At 33.4% G+C, this 23,644-nt stretch overlaps 1 protein-coding gene across 2 annotated transcripts; it reads right to left on the bottom strand.

The window, feature by feature from the left end:
* Positions 1 to 11,491: 11,491 nt before the first annotated feature.
* On the bottom strand, positions 11,492 to 18,804 carry LOC132635830 (NADP-dependent malic enzyme-like). 2 transcript variants are annotated; one of them, XM_060352380.1, is made up of 20 exons: positions 18,628 to 18,804; positions 18,159 to 18,355; positions 17,310 to 17,430; positions 17,144 to 17,218; positions 16,625 to 16,776; positions 16,401 to 16,506; positions 16,180 to 16,245; positions 15,038 to 15,133; positions 14,849 to 14,920; positions 14,636 to 14,719; positions 14,385 to 14,483; positions 13,358 to 13,405; positions 13,222 to 13,275; positions 13,010 to 13,108; positions 12,819 to 12,908; positions 12,610 to 12,687; positions 12,415 to 12,489; positions 12,254 to 12,344; positions 11,938 to 12,066; positions 11,492 to 11,839 (listed from the first exon to the last, which is right to left on the bottom strand). In XM_060352380.1, exons 1-20 carry the CDS (start codon positions 18,655 to 18,657, stop codon positions 11,751 to 11,753), a joined length of 1,851 nt encoding a protein of 616 aa, XP_060208363.1. In that variant the 5' UTR covers positions 18,658 to 18,804; the 3' UTR covers positions 11,492 to 11,750. The 2 variants fall into 2 exon arrangements, with proteins under 2 accessions (XP_060208363.1, XP_060208364.1); XM_060352381.1 differs by lacking the exon at positions 18,628 to 18,804 and adding an exon at positions 18,469 to 18,621.
* Between the last annotated feature and the right edge of the window lie 4,840 nt (positions 18,805 to 23,644).

Genomic DNA, 23,644 nt, shown 5'->3' with positions numbered 1-23,644 from the left:
ACGAACATAAATTCAACTGTACCGATTTTCTGTGTAAACAATAGCCTTTATTCCTCTGCCACTTACCGCACAGTGAGAGCGATGAAAAGGCTTGTAGAACCCATTGATCTATTACTGTCCCCCTTTTGTGGCTGATGAATATGCCTGTTCACGTGTTCACCTTTATAAAAGATGCAATGGTACTGATGCAAAGGGTCAAATGGTATCAAAATATGATTGAAGGCTGTCCTTTTCCTTTCATTGTAACAAATGATTATTCTTCTTTCCAATCATTTTCTTGTATATGCTGATAAGGAACAAAGCAGCAGGGATATTATCATCTTCATGAGAATATTCAGCAGCAATACAACAAACTAAAGAAGAAGCTCAAGGTTTGTACAGCATTATAAGAAATTGGGTTCTAGCTCTTTATCAAATCAACAATTAGAAGTATAGAAATGGGGACTAGTATTCTAGTACCGGAAAGAATCAAAGAAGTAGGTCAGATTAAGGATTGAGGTGTAGTTGATTGATTGATCGATCAAAAATCAAATAATAAAATATCTATCCGGTAAAGATTTGTCTAAAAAGAATTAGATATTTTAAAAGCAAAAATATAAAAATAAGTCAATTGCACATACGTACAAGTTGCTAAAACCTTTAACTTTCGCACTTTTAGCACCCATAGTTCCCCATTAAGGTTCTGATCCTTCAAGTACTTTACCTAAAACTATTTATTTGCTCCCATGGGGAGAAGTTATATCTCTATAGTTCACTAGCAAATTACCTTCTATAACGCCTTCTAATCAAGAGATTTCCTAAATAACAAAAAATAGTACTTAGAATCAAGTTTTTCCAGCATGTCCAGTCAGAATGTTATATAGCACATTTAGAGTCCATGAAGAAGTAAAGAAAGTGAGAAGCAAATTTATCCATAAGAAAAAAAAGAAAGTGAAAGAAATGAATGAGATCACATTCACTAAAAGCTTAACCATGAAAAGAGCCTTATGCAGAATGCCGAAGTACGTTCTGCAGAAAATTAAAGACCTTATAATTTTTATAGTAGCATTTCAACATTTCAGGCCACGGTCATCTGCATGCTCCTAGGAAAGTTTTTAATTGACAAACAATCTACTTTTAGAGTGTGTTTGGTATGGAGGAAAACAATTTTCCCATGTTTGGTTGATCAAAATGTAGTGGAAAACATTTTCACTAAGAAAACAAGTTCCTTGAAAATGAAGAAAATTACTTCCTTAATGAAAGTAGGGAAAACAAGTTCCACAAGTAACATTGTAAGTTCATTGTCTCCTCCCCACTCACCCAACACCCCCAACCCCTACCCCTCGACCTGCCCACACCCCACCACCCCCGAACCCATGTAGAATTTTTGGGTGCTCCGGCACCCATTAAATTCAGTTACGGAGTGTATAGCTGTATAGAAAATATAAAGGAAACAGATATAAATAGTTAATAGAGCACCCCCGAACTCAAAATTCCTGGATCCAGCACCCCCGAACTCAAAATCCTGGGTCCGCCACTGCCCGAACCCCCACTCCCCACCACCCTACACCACCCCTACACCCCCACTAGCCCCACCACTTAACCACCCCACATTACCTCCCTCCCTACCCCTATAACCACCTACCCCACCCCCTACCCCTATCACCACCTACCCCCAACCCCTACCCCTATCACCACCTACCCCCAACCCCTACCTCTCACCTCCCTACGACTACCTCCTACCTCTCAACTTTGCAAAATTAGGCACTTTGTGAAAGTAGTAACTTTCAAAAATAGTAACTTTAATTTACAAAAGTAATCACTTTACAAAATTAGCCGCTTTTTAAAAATATTACTTTCGACGAGTAGCTACTTTTCAAAAATGGTCGTTTAGCAAAAGTAGTCACTTAAAAAAATAGTCACTTTGTAAAAGTAGTCACTTTTAGAAAATAGCCACTTTGTGAAAGTAGATACTTTTTAAAAATAATCACTTTTTGAAAGTAGCCAATTTTCATAAATAGTCATTTTGTGAAATTAGTTACTTTTAAGAACTAACTACTTTGCAAAAGTAGCCATTTTTTATAATAGCCTCTTTTTGAAAGTATTAAAATAACCATTTTTGCAATGTGTAATTTAATAGTGGCCACTTTTGTAAAGTAGCCATTTTTTAAAGTGACACAAAATGGCTACTTTTGTAAAGTGGTTATTTTTTGAAAAATGACAAAAAAGTTGCTATTTTTGTAAATTTGCATTTTCGATCGTTTTGTAAGAAATATATTTTTGCAAAAATAGCTATTTTTATGTCATGTTTCAAAAAATGGCCAATTTAAAAAATAGCCATTTTTATGTCACTTGTAAAAAATGACTAGTTTACAAACATAGTCACTTTTTTGAGTTGTCTTTCAAAGTGCAAAGTAGTCATTTTTTTTGTTGTCTTAGAAAAAGGCCACTTGCAAGGGTATGCACATATTTGGTTATCTTATAAAAATAGCCACTTTGTGAAAGTAGCATCTTTTTCAAAATGCAGAGTGGGAGTAGTCGGGAAGGTTGGAATTGGAGGGAAGGGGGGGGGGGGGGGGGGGGGGTAGGAGGTGAGAGGTGGTGAATTGGGGGGTTAGAGGTGCGTGTGATTAGGGGGTTGGATTGGTGTTTCCGTCAAACCAAACACTAGAAAATGTTTTCCACATCCAACCAAACACAAGAAAATAAGTAGGAAACTAACTTGTTTTCCAAGAAATCATTTTCTAGGAAAACATTTTCCATCGTACCAAACACACCTTTAATGTAACTTTGCAAGCATTTGTTGATGGATTTCATAATCTAAAAGATATTTTGGCATGAAGATGGTATTTAGGCCACAATCATAATTCATATAGCTCTAGCAAATAGTGTAAATACAGAAGCAACTAACAGCATAAATTCAATCAAGCAGAATGATGGGAATTGGGAGGATAAACTATAAAGTAAGATATATACGGACTAAGTAAAAAGATTAACTATATCAATGGTCAATATTCTTTTTTATTTTTTTCCTGATGAAGTTATCAATGGTCAATTCTCCTTTAAAGGGCGAATAAATGTAACTACATACTAATAGTGATGCACAGAAGAGAATTGACAGGTATATAACCATGATTCCATGTCATTCATAAATTATCTTTAAAAGTTACTATCTCGTTGACCTTGGCATATTGGTTCTGCATGCAGCATCGGCTCTTTTCATCTCCATACGAATCCTATTGACTGTAATATACTAATATCAGCTTTTTAGGATCCCTCTGCGAAAACTTTATCCAAGTTGTTGTATCAGCACTAATTCCTTGTATCATAACACCAAAGTAGAATACAAACAAAACAACGCAACACCGTCTTTGAAGGAATAAAATAGTGGACAAACGCTTTGGTCGCATTCAAAGTTGAATATCTAATTCAGCCTGGATAACTTTCTGGTGCAAAAAATAGAAAACTCACACTGAAGTTCTCACGCTCTTTGAGCTTGAATTTAATCAAATGTAAACACATCTTGCTAAGAAAAACAGAAAACAACCTATTTCGCAGATCTAAACAAAGCTCATAAGAGGGAATCCTACGTTCAGAAGATAATAAATTTAGAGAGGAATTACAAGAGAATGCATACTTGTTGATAAAGCTAGAACTACATATCTAGTGTAATTCCACAAGTGGAGTTTGGAGAGGGTAGGATGTACGCAGACCTTACCCCTACCTTTTTGGGGTAGAGAGGTTGTTTCCCGTAGACCCTCGGCTCAAAAGAAGTGTAATCAAACCAGGATAGAAAGGAAAATAACGACAACAAAATAGCAAGATAAACAAAGCAAACGAAGTAGTAATAAAATTAAAGAATAGGATATTATGTGAATATTATAAATAAAGAGAAGATGAGAAGAGGAGACTAGCTCCCTGCCCTCTTCCTCATAAAAGTACTACAACACACGTTTACCTACTATGTCTACCCTAATCCTCGACGTCTAAACCTTCCTATCTAGGGTCATGCCCTCAGTAAGCTAAAGATATGTCATTTCCTGTCTAATCACTTCCCCAGTTTTTCTTTGGCCTACTTCTACCTCTCCTAAAACCTGCTATAGCCTAACTCTGACACCTCCTAATTACTGGTGCCTCGGCGCACCTCCTCTTCACATGCTCGAACCGCCTCAGCCTTGCTTCCCTCATATTGTACTTCACGGAGGCCACTCCCACCTTGTCCTGTATGACTTTGTTTCTAATCCTGTCTCTCCTAGTATTTGTTGACAAAACTATTGGAAGAAAACAGATAAATTATTAGTAAATGCAAACATGAAGATGCCCTATAAAACATGGAATCTATGACTATTATATGCAGAGTATAAATCAGAGTTGCCTTCATTACAATTCCAGATCAAAGAGATAAGTATAAACTTAAGCAGAGCAAGATTTAGGGCTCATTGCAACTTGATCAGTCTTCCTCCACACCCCCCCTAAATGTTCCGATTTTTCACCTGAACTAAACAAGATTCAAGCGGCTGCAATTATTAATTTGCAACAGATTATAAACTTTATTTTCCATGGATCATGAAGCACAATATCCAAAGTCCTCAGGTTAAGACGTGTAAATAGCTATACTTAAAATACTCCATGTTTAGTGTCTAACATTAGGTAACATATGATATGCACAGTAAAACGTCTGCTTAAATAAGGATTTCTCCTATCCCTCACTACTGTGAGATATTATTCCTTGTGCATTTGCATGCTGGGAGAAGAGAAGATCGGTGTCAACACATTCCCGGTCTGACCTAAGGTCCTGAGACAACACATTCCATCTTTTTGACGTTGATTTCTGATTCCGATGAGGTTCGGCTAGTTTTCTGCACTTTGGGAGTCGACCAGGCCTGTCAAACCTCCATTTAACTTTGGATTATATTCTAAACTTTATTTACTCTTCCCTCAAAATTATTGCATACTTTTCCTTTTAATCCCTTCTAAAAAAAATTAAATTTTTATATTTAACAATTTTTTTTAATTTTATTCTTACTGACATAATTTAATTAGTTAAATAGTGTAACATAAATTAAAACTGATGGAGTATAATATGACTATGCAAATATACCTCTTTGCATTTTAAACTCAATCAATTATGCCGCTATGTATGGCTGCATTTATTAGAGTCTGTTTGATCAAACTTTTAAAAATAACTTATTTTGAGAAGTATTTTTTAACTAAAATAGCTTTACGAAGAACTATTTTTGAAGAGAATCAATTTACTTTTGACAAATTTATTTAGGAAGTGCTTTTTTAGTATTTGATAAACAAATTGTGTTTGATTAATCTTTTCAAAAAGTAATTTAGAGTGTCAAATTACCAAATGCAGCATTAGGTGTTCGTTTTACTATTAGTATTAATTAACATGCAATAATTTAAATAATTTTTATGATAGAATTTGAATAAGAATTATTGTTATTTAGTTAACATTTAACACATAAAATAATAATATGTATTAAGGTTTTAATGAATATAAATATACTTAATCTAAAAAAGGTAAGAGGAGAAGATGTTTGTATTTATAATTGAGAGATATATGGGTTAAACTAATGATAGATAATTTGGTGGATATAAATTTTTAGTAAGTATACATCTTTGAGAAATTATTTTTTTTCTTCCGCTTCTTGGAAAGGAGTAAAAATTTGAATCCTCTTTTCGATAGCAGAAAATTGCTTCTGGTACTACGCAAAAGCATTTGGTATAAGGCCAAACACCTCAATTCTCCAACAAACTAAAAATATATTTGCCTTCTCAGAAACTTGATCAAACAGATTATTAGTCCATTCAGATAATCAATTATTCATCGACAACTTAATAATATATACTCTCTTCATTCTACTTTGTTATATCATTTTGCTTATTAGTCCGTTCATAAAATGACACACATTTATGCATTTTACTTAATGAAAAAGCTCTTACAGCCACACAAGTAATATATTATATTTAAGAGTATAAGTTTCAAATAAATTACTTTATTACTAAATTTTATATCAAGTTAAATTATGTTAAAGAAAGGGAGTGTATAGAAAGTCCATTAATTCGGCGGGAATCATCTTCCCCTTGCCTGACCCCTTTTTGGGTCCTTTCAAACCCAATTTAGAAATGCAATATTCCAAATGCAGATATTCCTTGTGCGAGCCTGAATATTTTTCTTGGATGAAGAAAATGAAATTTAATTTTACTAGTAAGTGACAATTGTTGTAAATAATATTTAATAGTGAATGTCCATGTATCATTCAAGTACTTTAGTGATCACCAAAGTAAGTTATCTTTTAGTTAGTGATCACCAAAGTAAATTATATTTTAGTTAGTAATCACCAAATGTAAGTTATCTTTTAGTTGGTGATCACCAAATGTATTACTAAATTAGTTTTCCTATAAATAGGACCACTCATGTCCTATTGAAGACAGACACAGAAGTGAAAGAAATCATATCAATCTTCAAGTCTCTTTCATATATATGTTTTCTTGCATTTTAATTTTATTATTTTATAACACGTTATCAGCACGAGATTCTGCCACCTTGAGCATGTCCTTTAAACAGATGCTAAGATGTTATCATTAACGTCCTTTAATGTTGATGATAGGGTGGCTTTATAAGATTGTTTGGAACTGTTCCAACAAAGCTAGAGCTAGCCATGATCTTCGTAAGGTAAGTAGTACCAATTTGTTATATTTATATAAAATTCTATTGTTTATACAGTGGCTAGAAAGGAGTGGTATTCCTTTAGCATACTGGTTACTTTCTATATTAACAAAATAACGTGATTCCACGATTGGTTGAAACTAAGAAAAGGATTAGAGAATTCTCAACATTTTGCACTTATATATATTTGATTGTTACTAATTCTGTGGAAAAGATGAGTAAGTGAAAGTCTAAAACAATAGAACAAATGGAATTGCTCATTAAGAGTTTGACATAAAAGGTAAGTATTTCCTTTATATCTTATGTCTTTTGTCATTTGCTGCTAATGGCAGTTGATACCTCAAATTCGTAATTGGAGATGTGTAATTCTCTACATTATATGTATATTTCAATTTGCTCCTGAAGTAGCAATATTGTAATAAGATTAGAAAGTGGATAATATGATAGACCCACTTAATATCCAGCAAATTTTGCAAGAAATATGTGATCACCAGAAGTGACCATATTTTTCAAGTCTCGTTATGACATAAATTCATTTATGCAAACCACCAAAAGTGGTAATATTTTCATAGACTTGTTGTGGCTACAACTGAAGATATGTTAGAGAAAAATTCTCTACATATTATATGTATGCCTCGGTTTGCTCCTGAAGTTGCAATATCTTAAAAGAAGTTCTAACCTATCACGGTTTGATATGCTTAAGGCACGTTCAAATGATTGTGTTCTATTCCTGAAGAATGAGAACTTTTGATAAAAGCTAATATAGATCCATTCCCTGAAGTGAATGTGATAATATTTAGTAAAGCTTATAAGTACGGATGTGCGTTTGGTTGTGAAGTTATCACGACTCATCTCCAGAAGAGGTAGAACAATTGAGAAGAAATATTTTGAATATTCTAACTTTACTCCCGAAGTGGTAAAACTTTAAACTTTACTCTTGAAGTAGTAAAACTCAGAAACTTTACTCTTGAAGCAGAAAGAAAATATCTGAGAAATATTCTGAGCAATGTCTTCTTGTGCTTGAGAAAATTAACGAGCTATTGATGAACATCGTATTGCAAGCACATTTGAATAATCAGGTTTTATTTCCCGAAGTGAATGAAGAAATACCACAACTTGTCTCCTGAAGAGATAAAATACAAGGAATGTACATGTTATTTTTTGTGGTATGAAATTCAGACATTGCTACACGTACCTGTCGTACGTCGAAACATATTAAAGTATCATTCTAAGGCAAAAGGAAGCAGAGTAGAATGCTTTCTCCTATAACCACATTAATACATTATGGTTAGTTGTTATTGATTTCCTTGAAGGAAAATACAATTAATGTATTTCTTTATGAAGGATGTGATTATTATGTGATTGACGCTTAGATACAAAATATTCAGTTAATGATGAATCTCCCTGAAGGAGAAACTTGAAATATTGAAGTTTAGAATTCCATGGTTATTTCGTGACACCAGTAGTGTCGAAATTTTCTTTCATGGAACTAGAAGTATTTAAGAAATATTTGGTAATAGAAATTAATGATCAAAGGCTCTAGAAGAGCTAATTATTAATTTACAAGTATCATGACACTAGCAGTGTCCAAATAATATTTGATTATGATAAATAAATTGAAGTCTCTTGAAGATGTTATATATGATAATATCATTCATCGTAGATCGTAATTGGTATTATGGGAACACTGTAGTAGACCTGAAGTTTAGTAACAATAAAAATGGTTATCATATTGAGACTACAAATGATCGGAATATTAAATATTTTCAAGTTACTACGGGTAAGAAATACACATGTAAAATGTTACCCGACCATGATGAGATCACATACCACGATAAACCAGAAGTTTATTGATATACAATCTCATGCAATAGTAAACCAGAAGTTTATTAAAATAAATAGCACTCGTCATGGTAAACTTGAAGTTTACGGGTACAGATAATTTTATCAGTTGACCAGACCATTTTGATCGTCCTGATTTAAATCTGATGTGCTAATTGAATATTAAAAACATATTGAAGAACTAGAAGATTCTTCAAGAATTTGTTTGTGTTGCTTGTTCTCATGCTAAGTTGATTACACCGGCTAATGTTGCGACTGAATTAATCCTCGAAATTCTGAAAAATATAAAAGGTGAATGTGGGCCCCTTCACCTGCAATGTGATGTCCTAAATAGATACATCTATGAGACAGTCACATGTGTATTTATTGTCAACCTACAGTTTGACATTTATGAAGTTGCTTGCTCAAATAATTGAGTTGGAATCACAATTTTAAGAACATGGAATCAAGGCAATTCATCTTGATAATGCTGGTTTATATCTAAGCTGGTTTGGCATTAGATGCCTCCATAATACAGCTAAACCATTGCTTATGAGAACAGAGCTTCAGATGTTGGTCTGAGATATGATATATTGCATACAACAACACTTGTATGCTTCAGATCAATAAATTTTGATAAATTCTCCCCTCATATTTGGTTCAGGGTCAGGAACTAGATATTTCCATCTTATAGTGTCTGATGTGCGGTATATGATTAATGGATATACCATGATGCAAACAGATGGATTTTCCCAAAGAAAACAGGGACATATGTCACTAAAATAAGGGGGAGAGAATAAGCAGCTAAGAAATATGTTGTGAATTATCATCAGTATGATCCTCAGATAATTCAAGTCAAATGCTGGAAGCATTTGCTGACCAACTATTTCATATTTCATCTGCAAAATGCTTCTAATGTCCCTGAAGGACAGAGTCTACAGCATGCATGGAGCATCGTAGACCAATCGGTTCCAAATATAATAATCCTTGAAAAGGGGAGGAGCAAATGATCATAATAAGGAGGCAATGTGCTCTTGAAGAGCTACGTCATAACACTTCATAAACCTTATGAGAGGTTCAGGTACCTGAAAATAATGAAGTGATGAGATCTCAGTAAGTTATGTCGAATTGCGAACCGATACGAGATGATATCTCATCGACGATATCTTTAATACGGTATGGCGCGCAATATTGTATAAGATTATGAGGATATGAGTTCTACGTCTCTTAAAGCATGCTGACATAGAAATAATTACCAAGTGATATGATGCATCGTGGTAAGCAATTGGACTTGTAGTCCAAACATTAGAAGATGTCACAATTTATGCTGATGGAAGTTGTCACAACCTCTATGGATTACTTGATAAAATTTATATAAAAATTTCTGAAGGATTCAAAATGCCTGAAGCATATACAAATTCTTGGGAAACTTGTTTATAATCCTTAAATGGATTAAATGAATCAAAGTTGATGTACTGAAATCGCCTTAATGTATATTCATTGACGAATGGTACATATATCCTATGTTTATCCTTGTCTCTTTATGATAGTCAGAATCTTTCATATGAATATTATCGGAGCTCTTGAACAGTTTACAAAAGCAGTACATTATCTGCTGAAAGAAGTTGAAATAAGAAAATTGAATTGGTCCTGAAGTACCATATCTTTATGCAATTGATGCACTTATATATCTTGCTATAACTACGAGCATGATATAATTTACTCCTATATGGAGATATTGAAATAAGATCAATTGCATACTGCTAATGAAAGTATGGAATGAATGTGTTTATCCTAACAAATATTGTGAAGTGTTTTGGATATACAGGGCATTCATCTAATCGACATAAGAGTTCGATTCAAATATGTTATCTCTTTCCATGAAGGATTATTGTCAAACCATGTTATTATACATGACAGTCAAACCGTAGAATGATAACATCAGATAGATTATGAAGTAAGTCAAGAATGTACTTGACGTGATTTTAACAATATTATATGGTGATGATGCAACTCTATCTAAGGAATGAAGATACAGATTATCAACCAGGTCATTTGACAGATCTGATCACAAACACAGTATCAACCTCGAACTATGATAACTTGGTATATACAAGATCGGAGTACATCATCTTCAAGAATTATGTGATGCTTTAATCTGGGGGAGTAAAATACGCGCTGCACTCTTTTTTCCTTAACCAAGGTTTTTGTCCCAATTGGGTTTTCCTGGTAAGGTTTTTAATGAGGCAGCTATCAAAGCGTATTACTAGATATGTGTACTCGATTTTTCCTTCACTAGGACTTTTTCCCACAGAGTTTTTTCTAGTAAGGTTTTAGTGAGACACATTATCTAATAATGGACATTCAAGGGGGAGTGTTGTAAATAATATTTAATATTAAATGTCCATGTATCATTCAAGTACTTTAGTGATCACCAAAGTAAGTTATCTTTTAGTTAGTGATCACCAAAGTAAGTTATCTTTTAGTTAGTGATCACCAAAGTAAATTATCTTTTAGTTAGTGATCACCAAATGTATTATTAAATTAGTTTTCCTATAAATAGGACCACTCATGTCCTATTGAAGACAGACACAGAAGTGAAAGAAATCATATCAATCTTCAAGTCTCTTTCATATATATGTTCTCTTGCATTTTAATTTTATTATTTTATAACAACAATGAAAATTAAAATTAGAATCTTTATATGCTCAGATATTTTGTTGAATTGAGTGATCACCATTCACCTCATCTAACAGTTTAAACCGTAAGATAAGTCATAGTATTATTTACTTAATGTTAGATCCTAAAATATCCCAGAACTCATATTGCAACCAAATTTTAACTGTTTTCCTAACAGGTTATAATCCAACAATTAATTACAGGCAATTATGGTCTTCGCGCCATCTTTCTTCTTACCATTTCGTAGATTATCATATCTTTATCAAATAAAAGAGCAATGAGCCTTAAACATGAATTCAATTATAATAAGCTTGTTTTGCAAGAGTAGAGCCGGGAAAAAAAAAATACTTCTGCTTGTATTAATATGAACTAGCCAAAAATGTTCTACTCTTCTCAACGAAGAGTGAAAAATAAGAGTAAGAACAATGGGAAGTCTCGTCCTTCTCACTGTTAAGAATAACAAACATGAATGACTATACTAGGTATTGGCAGTAGCATACAAAGTATTTCATCTAAAACTAAGAATGAACCTAAAACTCAAAGCTCCTAATGTAACCCGAAATGGGATTAAATGTCAGCCAATATTCCCAGTTTAGCGATAGGTGCGATAGACTGGAGTGTACATACAGCTCTCTGCATACTTAATGAGATTGCTAGGACGAGGGAGACGTGTTGCCAGACCTGAAAAAGTAGGTGATTTAAGTTAAAAGAGTCATCATCAGCATGGTTGAAGTTGGTGTTTAATAACTCGTTAAATCACTTTAATTTGGAAAACTCACCAAGTTCATATGCCTTAGCAGCTACTGCAGCTGCTATATTTGCTGATATTTTTCTGATGTTAGTGAATGGTGGGTAGATCCGTCCCTTTAAATAGTCATCCTCGGTCACCTCAGCTGCCAAAGCTTCCGCTATTTCATGAAAGAAATAAATGGAGTCAAATTACATGCATGAAGAGTTTTTTCGCTCTTTTTGCTAGCATCCCATTAAATAAGCATCAAGCTATCGTACATGTTAATGTACTGATAAAAGAGGTTATATAAAATTCTAAATCAGACTCGAAGAATACATAAGTTCTTGATAACTTGATATACTTACAGGCTGCTAGTAGCATATCATCATGCACGCGGATTGTGCCAGACATAATAATCCCCAAACCAAATCCAGGGAATACGTAGGCGTTATTGGCCTATAAAGCAAAAGAAAGATGAGTATCCAATTTATTACTCAAAAACAGTCAATTGCTAAAAGAGCAGCACCTGGCCAGACACAAAAGTCCGCCCCTCAAACTCAAAAGGGTCAAATGGGCTTCCACTAGCAAAAATTGCATGACCCTGTACGTGGCAGAAAGCGAAAGAGGCAGCAGGCTCAGTAATCGTACATACGAACTTAATGGCATGAGGTAGCATATTTTGGAGAACTCTAAACTATGTAACTTCGCAAACGGAATTTACCTTACTCCATGTATAAGCTTCCTCAGCAGTACATTCAGCTTGTGATGTTGGATTTGACAAAGCCATAATAAGAGGTTTCTGTTCATATGTGCCAAAGTTAGAAACTTTATGGTAGACTATGATTCATAGAGCTTGTGTCGCATTATCTATGCATGCATATTTTCGTTTGTATCTGTTCATGTGCATGTATGAGAGAGAGGGAGACCAACCGGATTGAGAGAAGCCATAGCCTCGACAACTTCCTTCGTAAATGTTTTTCCAACTCCGGAAGTTCCTATTAGAACAGTTGGCTTTATTGCCTGAAAAATGGAGAATCAACTGACATATGGAATGTGTTTTTGCCATCATCTTTTTAAGTTGCATCAAGCTTCAGAAAAAGAAGAAGAAGCGAACTTCACACCTTCACGGCATCTATAAGTTCCTTAACAGGTTCGTGATCATGAGCCCATGGCTTTTTGAAGTGCTGAAGGGACTCCACACGAGAACTTACGATCAGTCCCTGCAATAAATTAAGAACTGTTTTAATTGGAGAAGGTGATGCTGGTAAATTACATAAATGAAAGTCTTATTGTGTAACATTGAGATGGGAATTTCAAATCATGATGTCAGTACCTTAGAGTCAACCAGCCAAATCTTCTTTCGAGCCTCTTCTACTGGAACACTAGTCTGAAATGCGAATTTTGACTATTAGTGAAGAAGCTCCAAACAAGAAAAAAAGGAAAAAGAGCAGATGAAAAGAATTTAGTACCTTTTTTGTTATCTCAAGTGCTATGAGCTCAGCAATACCAGTTCCAGCCTTCAGGAAGACAAAGACAAGAGAGTTAAAAATAAAATCCCTGATACTGTGACCCAATGTGCTCTTATGTTGATCTGCATTTGATGACATTATAAAAAGTCTCCAATGTATATAGCGATTTTGATTATAGGTATCGTCATGGTCTAGATAATCCAGAGAAAAAGTTCTTTCACTCCCTCCGTCCCAATTTATGTGGCACCATTTCCTTTTTAGTCCATCCCAAAATGAATGTCGCCTTTCTTTATTTGGAAATTATTTAATGGAACCATCCATATTTTACCCTTATTGGGTCCCACTTACTTTTAAAGATGTACTTATTGTGAAGCAAATTCAACAGAAGTAAGCACTACAGCAATGGTAATTTGGTAAACATAACAAAGTATTTCCTTATTTCTTAAACTCCGTGCTTGGTCAAATGGTGCCACATAAATTGGGACGGAGGGAGTAGTAGATAGACTAATAGCACTAATAGCCTTGTTTCATAATGGCCATCGCCAGTAGATGGCCAAGGCTTCTAGATTGCGAAAATTGAAAAAAACTCTGTCAATGGTGGAAGTTATTATATCAATCTCCAAAGCAACTGAAAAATTCCTAGGTCTAACTATCATGGCCAACTGAAAATGGAGAATTGTAAAGGTAGAACCTTAATGTGTGCCATTAGCAAATTAATTTTCTACTTTAAAGATAAAATACGTAACTTAAAATGTGTATGAATTAACTATAATGAATAAGTAAGAGAGTACAATATTAAAGTAGTGAACCCTTGCTTTAACTCAAATAAAACCAAAAGTCAATCTCATCGGACTGTTAGAAGCTGAAGCGCTTCAGGGCAAAGATTTCATAAAACTAACTCTCTTAAGTAGCACTAAATGTGCCTACTGTTCTAGTCCAAACCAACATACAGTACATAATATGAAACTCTTGAAAGAGCAATTAAATAACCCAAAAATGTGGAGGGGCAATAGTTGACAAATCTCACCTCTCCAGCACCTAAGAATAAGAAAGTGTGGTCAGCAAGTGTTCCACCAAGTAGTTTTAGAGATGCAATAAGCCCGGCCAGAACCACAGATGCGGTGCCCTGTAAAACCAGTACAAAGATTATCAATCCACTCAAAGTGAAGGCAGAAGGCAAAAGTTTCAAGTTGACAGAAAAAATAGTACGAGATTTATTAATCAACTCAAAGCGAAGGCAAAAGTTTCAAGTTGATAGCTCTTTTCAGCAATATCTACCTGGATATCATCGTTGAATACAAGATGTGTCGTGCGATACTTTGCAAGAAGCTCAAATGCATTGTGGTTTGCAAAATCTTCAAACTGAAAAAATTATCAGGCAACTTTAGGACACAAATGAACTGAACTGAAAAGATAATTCAGATGGGGCTACATGATACGTGGGGGAGGTTAGAAGAATTCCACAGGGATATTTTCTAGTTAGTGATATACCTGAATGAGGACTTTCTCTCCAAAGTTCTGCTTAACTGCAGACATAAACTCCTCCAGAAGTTCAGCATATTCCTTTAAGAGCAAACAAGAATGAAATTTCAGCTTCCCAAAAGGCAGACTTTTACAACTGCATTATTATCATCCGTTGTCTGACAGCACAAAGTAAAAGAATGATAAAGGTCATCGAACCTGCCCCGTAGCTCTTTTCTGCTTGAGTCCAATGTAGAACTCGTCATCCAGTAATTTTTGATTGTTCGTGCCAACATCAATGGTTATAGGCAGACACTGAAGGTGAAAACATAATAGTGAATTTCTGACACAGTGAATAGAGAAAATCGATATAGCGGAGTCAAAAGAATCAGTCCTCGCACTGATTTCTTCTTATAATAAAAGGATTGTATGACAGTAGTAATAATCGTTGCTAAGTGTCTCACATTGGTGGAGGAAATGGGTAGTTGTCACCTTATATGTCTTGGGCAATTCTAACCTCATGAGTCAGTTTATTGGGGTTGAGTTAAGCCCAAGGTCCATTTTCTTAACATGGTACCAAAGTCAAACCTATTCCTATTCTTGGTTTATCCAATGCTGGGCCTCCATGTTTTTTTGTACACGCTCCATATCTTCAATTATGGGTGTAGAGGGGGGAGGGGTATTAAGCGTCTCATACTGGTGGAGGCAATGGTTGTTGTCTCCTTATATGGTCTTGGGCAAGAGCCTCATGAGCTAACTTTTGGGTTCAAGTTATGTCCAAGGTCCATTTCTTAACAATCTTAATATTGAAAAAAATAATTATTGGTAGTGCTAGCAATAATAACATTAAACTAATATGATGAGAAATTTGGGGAAAACAAAGATGAAATTTGAAGTTTTATGAGTAGAAAGTGGAAACCATTATTTCACTTGAAATACTCCTAAAACCAGTTTTTCAAACTTCAAATTCTCTATTTCATGTTGAAGTTGAAATAATCAGTGGCGTACACAAAATTTATCACAAGCGATAATGAATGAATAAATAAACAAATGAGTCACTGTAAGTAATTAAAATATGTTAATATAAGTGTCATCAATGACGGTTAAAGAATAATGAAAAAGAAAGAAAAAAAAAAGACTTAAGTTGTTTCAAAGCAGAACTTTAATAATCTATAATATGATTTTTACTTCAAATAATTAAGTTGCTACTTGGAGACTAATATTTTTTTTTAAGTTCTAGCGTATTGGAGTCCTTATAAGCACATTGTGCTAAAGGCAAAGTAAAAGCATAGAAAGGCGCAAGAGAGAATCAGTTTAAGATAATCAAGTGTACAAGGAAAGAAAGTTGGACTGGTGCTTACTACTGAGGGACGAACACCCCCAAGAGCAGTATAAAGAGAGAGTTTTCCAACCGGAATACCCATGCCCTGAAACAATTTTGAAACTTTTGGTCAATTATATTATCCATCTGGTACTGTGTACAAGTAAAGTAGAAACAGTCTCTAGTTAGTTCTATACAGTTGTTCAAATAACACCACTATTAGACTGTAAATCAAAAACCAGCCGAATTTAGCAGATTTACCTGACAGCCAAGATCACCAAGTCCTAATATCCGCTCTCCATCAGTAACAACAATGACTTGGATACTCTTCTCAGGCCAGTTTTTCAATACCTCAAGAACCTTTCCCCTGACAGTTTCAGTAGTAAAGTTTACATTATTTTTGGAGTAGAAGAGCATCTGATCTACAATTAAACCAAACAGCAAAAAGTTCCACCACATGGATGACCAGAAAGAAAGGAAATTACTTTTCCTTTAAGCTGATAAAGAGACCCTGAGGACGCCTGAAAATGCTTCCATATTTCTGGCAAGCCTCACCAACTGTTGGGGTATAAACAACGGGCAATAGTTCTTCAACATTATCGATGAGAAGCTTGTAAAATAACCTTTCATTTCTTTCCTGAGCATTGGAAAAATAAGTTATTAGCAGAATTTAAGCACCATAGACACAGAATCACCTATTAGTCTGGTGACAGAGTTGACGCATCATGAAATAACTTAGAACAGCCAAGTAGTGTTTTGATGGGATTCCCTTAGATACTGATAGATCATATTATATGTTCAATTTGTCAAAATGATAGCTAAAAGCATTCTCTCTAGAGGGAAAAAAAAAGAGTATAAATAAATATTAAAATAAAAGGAGAACGAGAAAACCAAGAAAATTCTGGACCATATATGATTTAGTCATGTTAATGGACGTTCCAATCGTAAATTGCGAGATTTTGAACTGCATGGCCTACCATTGACACCAGATAAAAAGTAACTACCTGAAGATCCATCATGGCCATGTATCTTTGCAGGGGAACTTGAAACTGGCGGAGATTGTGCATCACTTTCTTTTCCTGATGTTTGATGAAAAAGGTTTACAAGTCTAATTATGAGCAGAAATAGAAAGAAAGGAACTCAAGATTATATCAAGGATTATGAAATAACCTGAAGTTCTTGGCTTGAAACAGTGGGAGGTAGAAGGCCACGCAGATAGTGAGCATCTCTCTCTGTCTCAGTGAAGGCAAGCCCTTTGTTGTAATGTGGATCACGTAACAAACTATATCCACTGAAATCAATAAAGATGATTGTCATCAAGGACTAATTATTGGATAGTTCGATAACACAAACTAAATCCATTATTGTGAAAATCAAACACTCAGTAATTTATAACTCCAGCCATGTAATACGGGGTAAATTTCATAAATGATCACATTACTATGGGTTTTTGTTCACCAAAGTCATATAACTATGTTTTCTAACAGAAAAATCACAAAACTATCACCCTACTAACAAAAAAGTAACGATGGGCGGAAAACTCAACCTTCCAATGAGTGACAATTTTTTACTCTATATTTTAACCTTTTTTTAGTTTTTAATCTTATATATACAAACCCAATTACTCATTAATTTGTAACTCCAGCCGTGCAATACAGAAAACTACTCAGATGATCCAAAGGAGAGGAGGGTAATAACACAGTTTCCAACTACATACTAGATCCCCCTATATTGTGATCCAGTGGCGGAACCATAGTGCTAGCTACGTCTTCGGCAGAACCCATTAGCTTTGGCTCAAACCCTGTATTTACATTAAAAAGGTCCATCTAATATGTTAAAAAATAATATACTCAGAACCCAGTAAGCAGAAACAATTGTTGTCTAGAATTACCCTTAAACTAAAAATTCTGGCTGTATTTGATCTATGGGAGAACTAAAATTTACATAATTAACACAATCCATGGCAAAATGAAGGAAAAGCTTGAGGATTAAAATAAACAATAAATAGATTAGATTTACCTAGCAACAGAAAAAGTCCATGGAGTAATAGTCTGATCTTCAGTAGCTCTATCTTCCCCATACATATCCTCAACACCACCAGCAACACCACATTTATCTTTCATGTCAAGCACTGACTCACCATTTGATATTTCCTTCAACGTGCTCTCCATCACTACACTGACCTTTATTCTCCCTCTTTGGCCCAATGCCTTTCTCTGCCAATGAAACAAACAGAAACAACAACAACCCACAAAGAAAAAGAAAACAAATAAATACCCAAAATAACTACAACGTTCTTGCTTCTGCTACCAAGAAAAGAACAACCCACCTTTTATAACACCAAGAAACAACAAAATTCAAACTTTCTTCAAAATGTTGAATGTGACTTTTCAATGTGAAATTAATATCTAAGTGTGAAAAACTGAAAATGTTGGATAAAGGGACTTAGATAAAAATAAAAAAAATAAAAAGTGGGGTTAGTACCAACCAGGAAATGAGGTCTGGTAAATGAGATCATAGTAATTAAGTAGAGGTGTTATTAACTTGGCATACAAAGAGAGGGAGTAGGAGATTTCCGCGTTACATTAACTGAAAGAGAGGACTGAAAAAAAGGTAGTTGGTTGGAACAGTCCAATTTTGAAGGTTTCTTTATTGGCATACCATTCCTCCCTAGCCGTTATCGGTTTGTTTTCCTTTTAATGACATAATATTTGTCCCCACCTTATCGTTCCTTTTTCCCTTTTTGATTTTCTTTCTTTTTTCTTTTGGTGAGTTTTTAGCTCGATTTCTTTTAATAAAAGGAGAAACTTAATACACGATCTAACACAGGGCGACTCAATAAAATTGGTGATCTAAAGTCAAGTTTTAACGAGAGGTCTCAAGTCTATTCAATAAAATTAACTCATGCACGTATATCCCATGAAATAAACTTATTTGGAATATGACCAGTACGATTTCTCGTGCATGAAATGTACCATTGTTGTTTTTACCAATCGGTTATTTGATCGCACTAGTAATCATTTTTCATATGCTTCGAATTGTTCACATCTATTTTAAAATTTTCTTTTATTTTTTAATTAAAAAATTATACTTTTTACTTTAAAATACTCATTTTGTTTCAAAAACTAATTTATAAACATGTGAAAAATGGCGCCCTAAAAATTTTGGGGCATAAGGCATTTGCTTTATCAGCTTCACCGTAAAGCCGACACTGGTCTAACACACACTAGTACGAGAACATCAATATTTAAGTGGAACATAAGTTTATGCTTTATGAAATTTAAACGTTATCTTCACCTTAACTTGGCACCCTCCATATCAAGTCAGTTGTCATGCTTCGTTTCTCAAGAGCCAAATTATGTAAATTTTAATCAATATTTTAAAATATATTTTTTATCAAAATTACATGAAAAAAAATGCAGTTTTATAGTTTTTGAATATTCAAATTAAATTGTAAAATATTGAGTCAATCTAATTCAATTTAACTTCGGAGATTAATCAAATTATTTTTGTGAAGCGAAACATAACAACTGATTTGAGCCGGAGAGAGTATTAGGTTATTGCTTCTATTATTAGAGAATATATAAATGAGATGTCCATCATTTGCTGTCTAAATATTTTTACATGACATCAAAATCAGATTTTGACAGCATATCGAGCCACTAACTTGTTCCAAGGTAACTCGTCCTGAGCTACTTCAAGCAATTCCTCAACATGTTAAGTCATTCCTACATCTTAGGTAGATAGAGTAAAAAACAAACCAAAAAAAAAAAGTAATAAAAAAGAAGAGCAAACAAATTTATAAAAGAAGATTTAAAAAAAAAAATCAATTCTAGTACGTGTAAAATGCCCGAGAATCGGTTACATGTGTGGAAGATTGTTAGGGAATGTACCACATATCCCTTATCTATTGTGTAAAATGTTTGAGATTTACAATAATCCTGAGTTACTCAATTTATTATTTCAGGGTTTTGGATTAAATACGCATATTCTTTCATAACTTAATTGATAGCTGACTTCTATTGATTAGTTTCCGATTTGCGAAATCCTAATAGAAATTGTTTTGATTGACAAATTTAATATGACATAAGCTTGTATTAAAATGCTTTGCTGTTCGAAAGTAAAGCAATTAAATAGAATTAGGATAAGGAAATAACATGCACTTCTATTCACCTATATTTACTTCAGAACCTACCCATATGCATGTTTGGTAACTTTTCTTTTCATTATTATTGTGTTTGTTGTTGTCTTTCACGCCTAGTGTAGCAATCAATAAATGCTTCCAAAGTAGAGCTTTCTTTATTTTCGCCCATCAAAACTTAAAAGAAGAATCAACCAAGTAATAACTTCTGTTTGGTATAATTGTCTCTCTTCCTCTTCCTTTTTCTTTCTCTTTGATTTGATTTGACAAGAGGATGGTATAATTTTAGATTTTTCATGAATTAAAGGGCTGACATTTGAGACTAATTCATCTTTGCAACATTACTTAGGGCCTGTTTGGAAAGCCACCTGGTAATTGGAATTGGTGTAATTACTAGGGTAGTAATTACACAGCCTAGTAATTACACAGTAGTGTAATTACAACGACCTGTTTGTTTGTCATAACGTAATTACAGTGTAATTACAAGCGTGCTGTTTGGTTGCACAAGTGTAATTACACAATCAGTTTAATTTAAAAATAAAATTTAATTATAAAAAATTTAAAATTAATATTTAAAAAATATTGCCTTTATAAATGATATTAAATTAGTTATTTAATAACACATTGTTTCTTGAAAATATATTTGTAACTAATATTGTAACAAAAATAATTGATATATATTTTTCAAATTAATATTTAATTTTAATTAATTATAAAACTTAAAAGAAGACTTTTTTTGTGAGAACGTCATGGATTGGATGTTTGACAAAAAAATAATATTAATAAATATAATGCCATAACATTATTCAGATGTTTGACACAAAAAATCCATCAAATGTAAGTGAAAAATAAACAACATGCAATGTGAAAGCAAATAACTTAAAATTGAAAATATAACCTAAATTCAAAATCCAAAAGAAAAAGTTCAACATAATACTCTTATGTCAAATTCCAACATTACATAAGTAAGTTCCAACGTAACTTAAGTAAATAATTCAAAAGAAAGGAAAAATATAAGTCTATAACCCCATTCACAATGAAATTATACTTTAATAACGTCACCTGTTATATGTCAAGTTTGTTAATAACTCATTCTTTCCAATATTAAGAGGTGTAGTTTCAAATATTAGAATAATAACACGGTTATGCTAAATGAATAAAATAAAAAAATAAAAAAAATACGAGCAATTACATGGAATCACAAGAAGTAAAGGTTGGGAATGAAAAGAAAGAAAATGAAAAATAAATAATATAAAAAGAAAAATACATTTTAAAAAATAAAAATACATTTTAAAAAATAAAAATAATAAAAAAGTAAAAATAAAAAAGAAATTAAAATAATAGAAATAAAAAAATATTTAAAATCAAAAAAATTAAAATAATAGAAATAAAATAAATTAAAAATAAAAATGAATTAAAGTAAAAAAAATAAACAGACTAAAAAGTAACCCTGTAATTACAGGGTGTAATTACACCCAATTCTCAGCCCCCCCTTGAGAATTGGAGAGTGTAATTACACCCTGTCAATTACACCCAATTCCCACCTAACTGTGTAATTACCTAGTCAAACAAACAGGCCAAACTGTGTAATTACACCCAATTACACTCAATTCCAATTACCTGCGTGGCTTTCCAAACAGGCCCTTAAAGTTGAAATTGAAGCGCCCCTTTTTTTAGCACGTCTACTGTTTTGAACACTTCTAACTGTAGTATTTAATCTTGTGAATATTACTCCCTCGATTTATTTTTACTTGTCCTACCATACACTATAGATAGATGTCCACTTTTACTTGTTAAGTTAGAAAAATCAGGAGACAATTTACCATTAATTTTATACCTATTTTACCCTTATGAAGTACTCCCTCCAGATCAAAAAAGGAGTCCACTTAGTCATTTGCACACCCCTTAAGAAAATACTAACTTCTAGACAAAAATAGGTAATTTGACTAAACTATCCCTAATTAAATAGGCATTGGGATTTGATCATATAACACATAATAGGTGCAAATATGAAAAAACAAGGTTAATTCTTTCTTGATTTACTAAGTGGACTCTTTTTTTTTTTAATCCAAGAAAAAAAGGCTAAGTGGACTCTTTTTTTTATCCGGAGGGAGTACTAATCATTTCAAATTCATTTCCCAACATAGATGACTTATAATAATTGGGTGTGATATAATAAATTATTAGTTTATTTATTGCTTCTTAAGGAGTGTGTCAAGTTAAACATGGACAAGTAAAACATAAACGGAAGGAGTAGTTAATTAAGAGACTTATGGGTTTCTCATTTACTAAAGCGGATCTACAACAACTACGACTTATGTCATCGATTGTCAGGAATCCTCACAAAACTAATGAATCCCCTTATTTCCACCACTTAAAATCTTTTCTAAGAAGATGCTGAGAATTTTCTCTCTAGAAATCCTAGGCCGTTATATGAATGTACAATATCGTCTCATTTTCAACATCAATAGTGTTATATTTATACGTTATAGGTAGGATTAGAAAGAGAGGACAAGCTAATGAACTAATTAGCACCCTTTATAGGTGGACCAAACGTAATAGCTATTTCCAGCATCCACTAGTTATTGTTGCATGGACTTCTGTATACAAGAACAAAAGGACTAAAATGTCCTTAACATTTGTGATTTCTTTAATACATGTATTTTTATAATTATCGGCTCATAGATATGCCCCAAAGTTATTTTCAGTTTCAAATATGCCTCTAAACAATTAAAAAGATATAAATATTACCCTCACACTAACGTTGGAAACCACGGATGGGTATATTTGGAATTTTACCATATAAAACAACTAAATCGGATGAATCGTCTTTCTTTTTTTGTTTTTTTTGGTTCCATTCAAACCCAAATAAAGAAGCCCCTTAGATAAGCAACTTTGCTTGATATATTTCTTCACAATCACAGGACGGAAATTACTATTCAAATGAAGAAAAAAGAAACACATGGAAGGAAAATGTTGCTTTAAGCATTGAAGTCCAACTAATGCTATTTGTACGCGGCGTCTGCCAATGCATTTCCCTCTTACCAAATTCACCTACGGCCTATGAATTGTCTTTTTCAAAGGTCTCCTACTAATTTTATATTCTATTAGCCTAAACGTTTTGACGCACTTAATTCCACTACTTTTATTTTTATTTTTGCAGCTTTTCTGAATATCTTCGTGTGGTATCCACCTGCCTCTTTAACAATCTCAACCAAAACTGTGTTTTTTAATGTTTGTGTTGTAAAATATATATGAATGTCCATATAGCCTAGGTTTTTCACATGTCCTAAATAAGAATAGGTACATGTACATTTAGTGGCAAGGTACATGTACATTTGGTGGCATGTATGAAATGAAGAAA

Source organism: Lycium barbarum, chromosome 4, assembly GCF_019175385.1.
Source record: "Lycium barbarum isolate Lr01 chromosome 4, ASM1917538v2, whole genome shotgun sequence".
Classification (NCBI taxonomy): domain Eukaryota; kingdom Viridiplantae; phylum Streptophyta; class Magnoliopsida; order Solanales; family Solanaceae; genus Lycium; species Lycium barbarum.
This window is presented reverse-complemented; position numbering and strand designations above follow the sequence as displayed.

Bases quoted from the DNA above. Each gene is read 5' to 3' on its own strand.
- LOC132635830 (XM_060352380.1), bottom strand. From the start codon at position 18,657: ATGATCTCATTTACCAGACCTCATTTCCTG. The intron at 17,431-18,158 runs GTAAATCTAATC...TATTGATTTCAG, and splicing joins TGGACTTTTTCTGTTGCTAG to TGGATATAGTTTGTTACGTG. The intron at 13,276-13,357 runs GTACTAAATTCT...TTCGCATTTCAG, and splicing joins CACTTGAGATAACAAAAAAG to ACTAGTGTTCCAGTAGAAGA.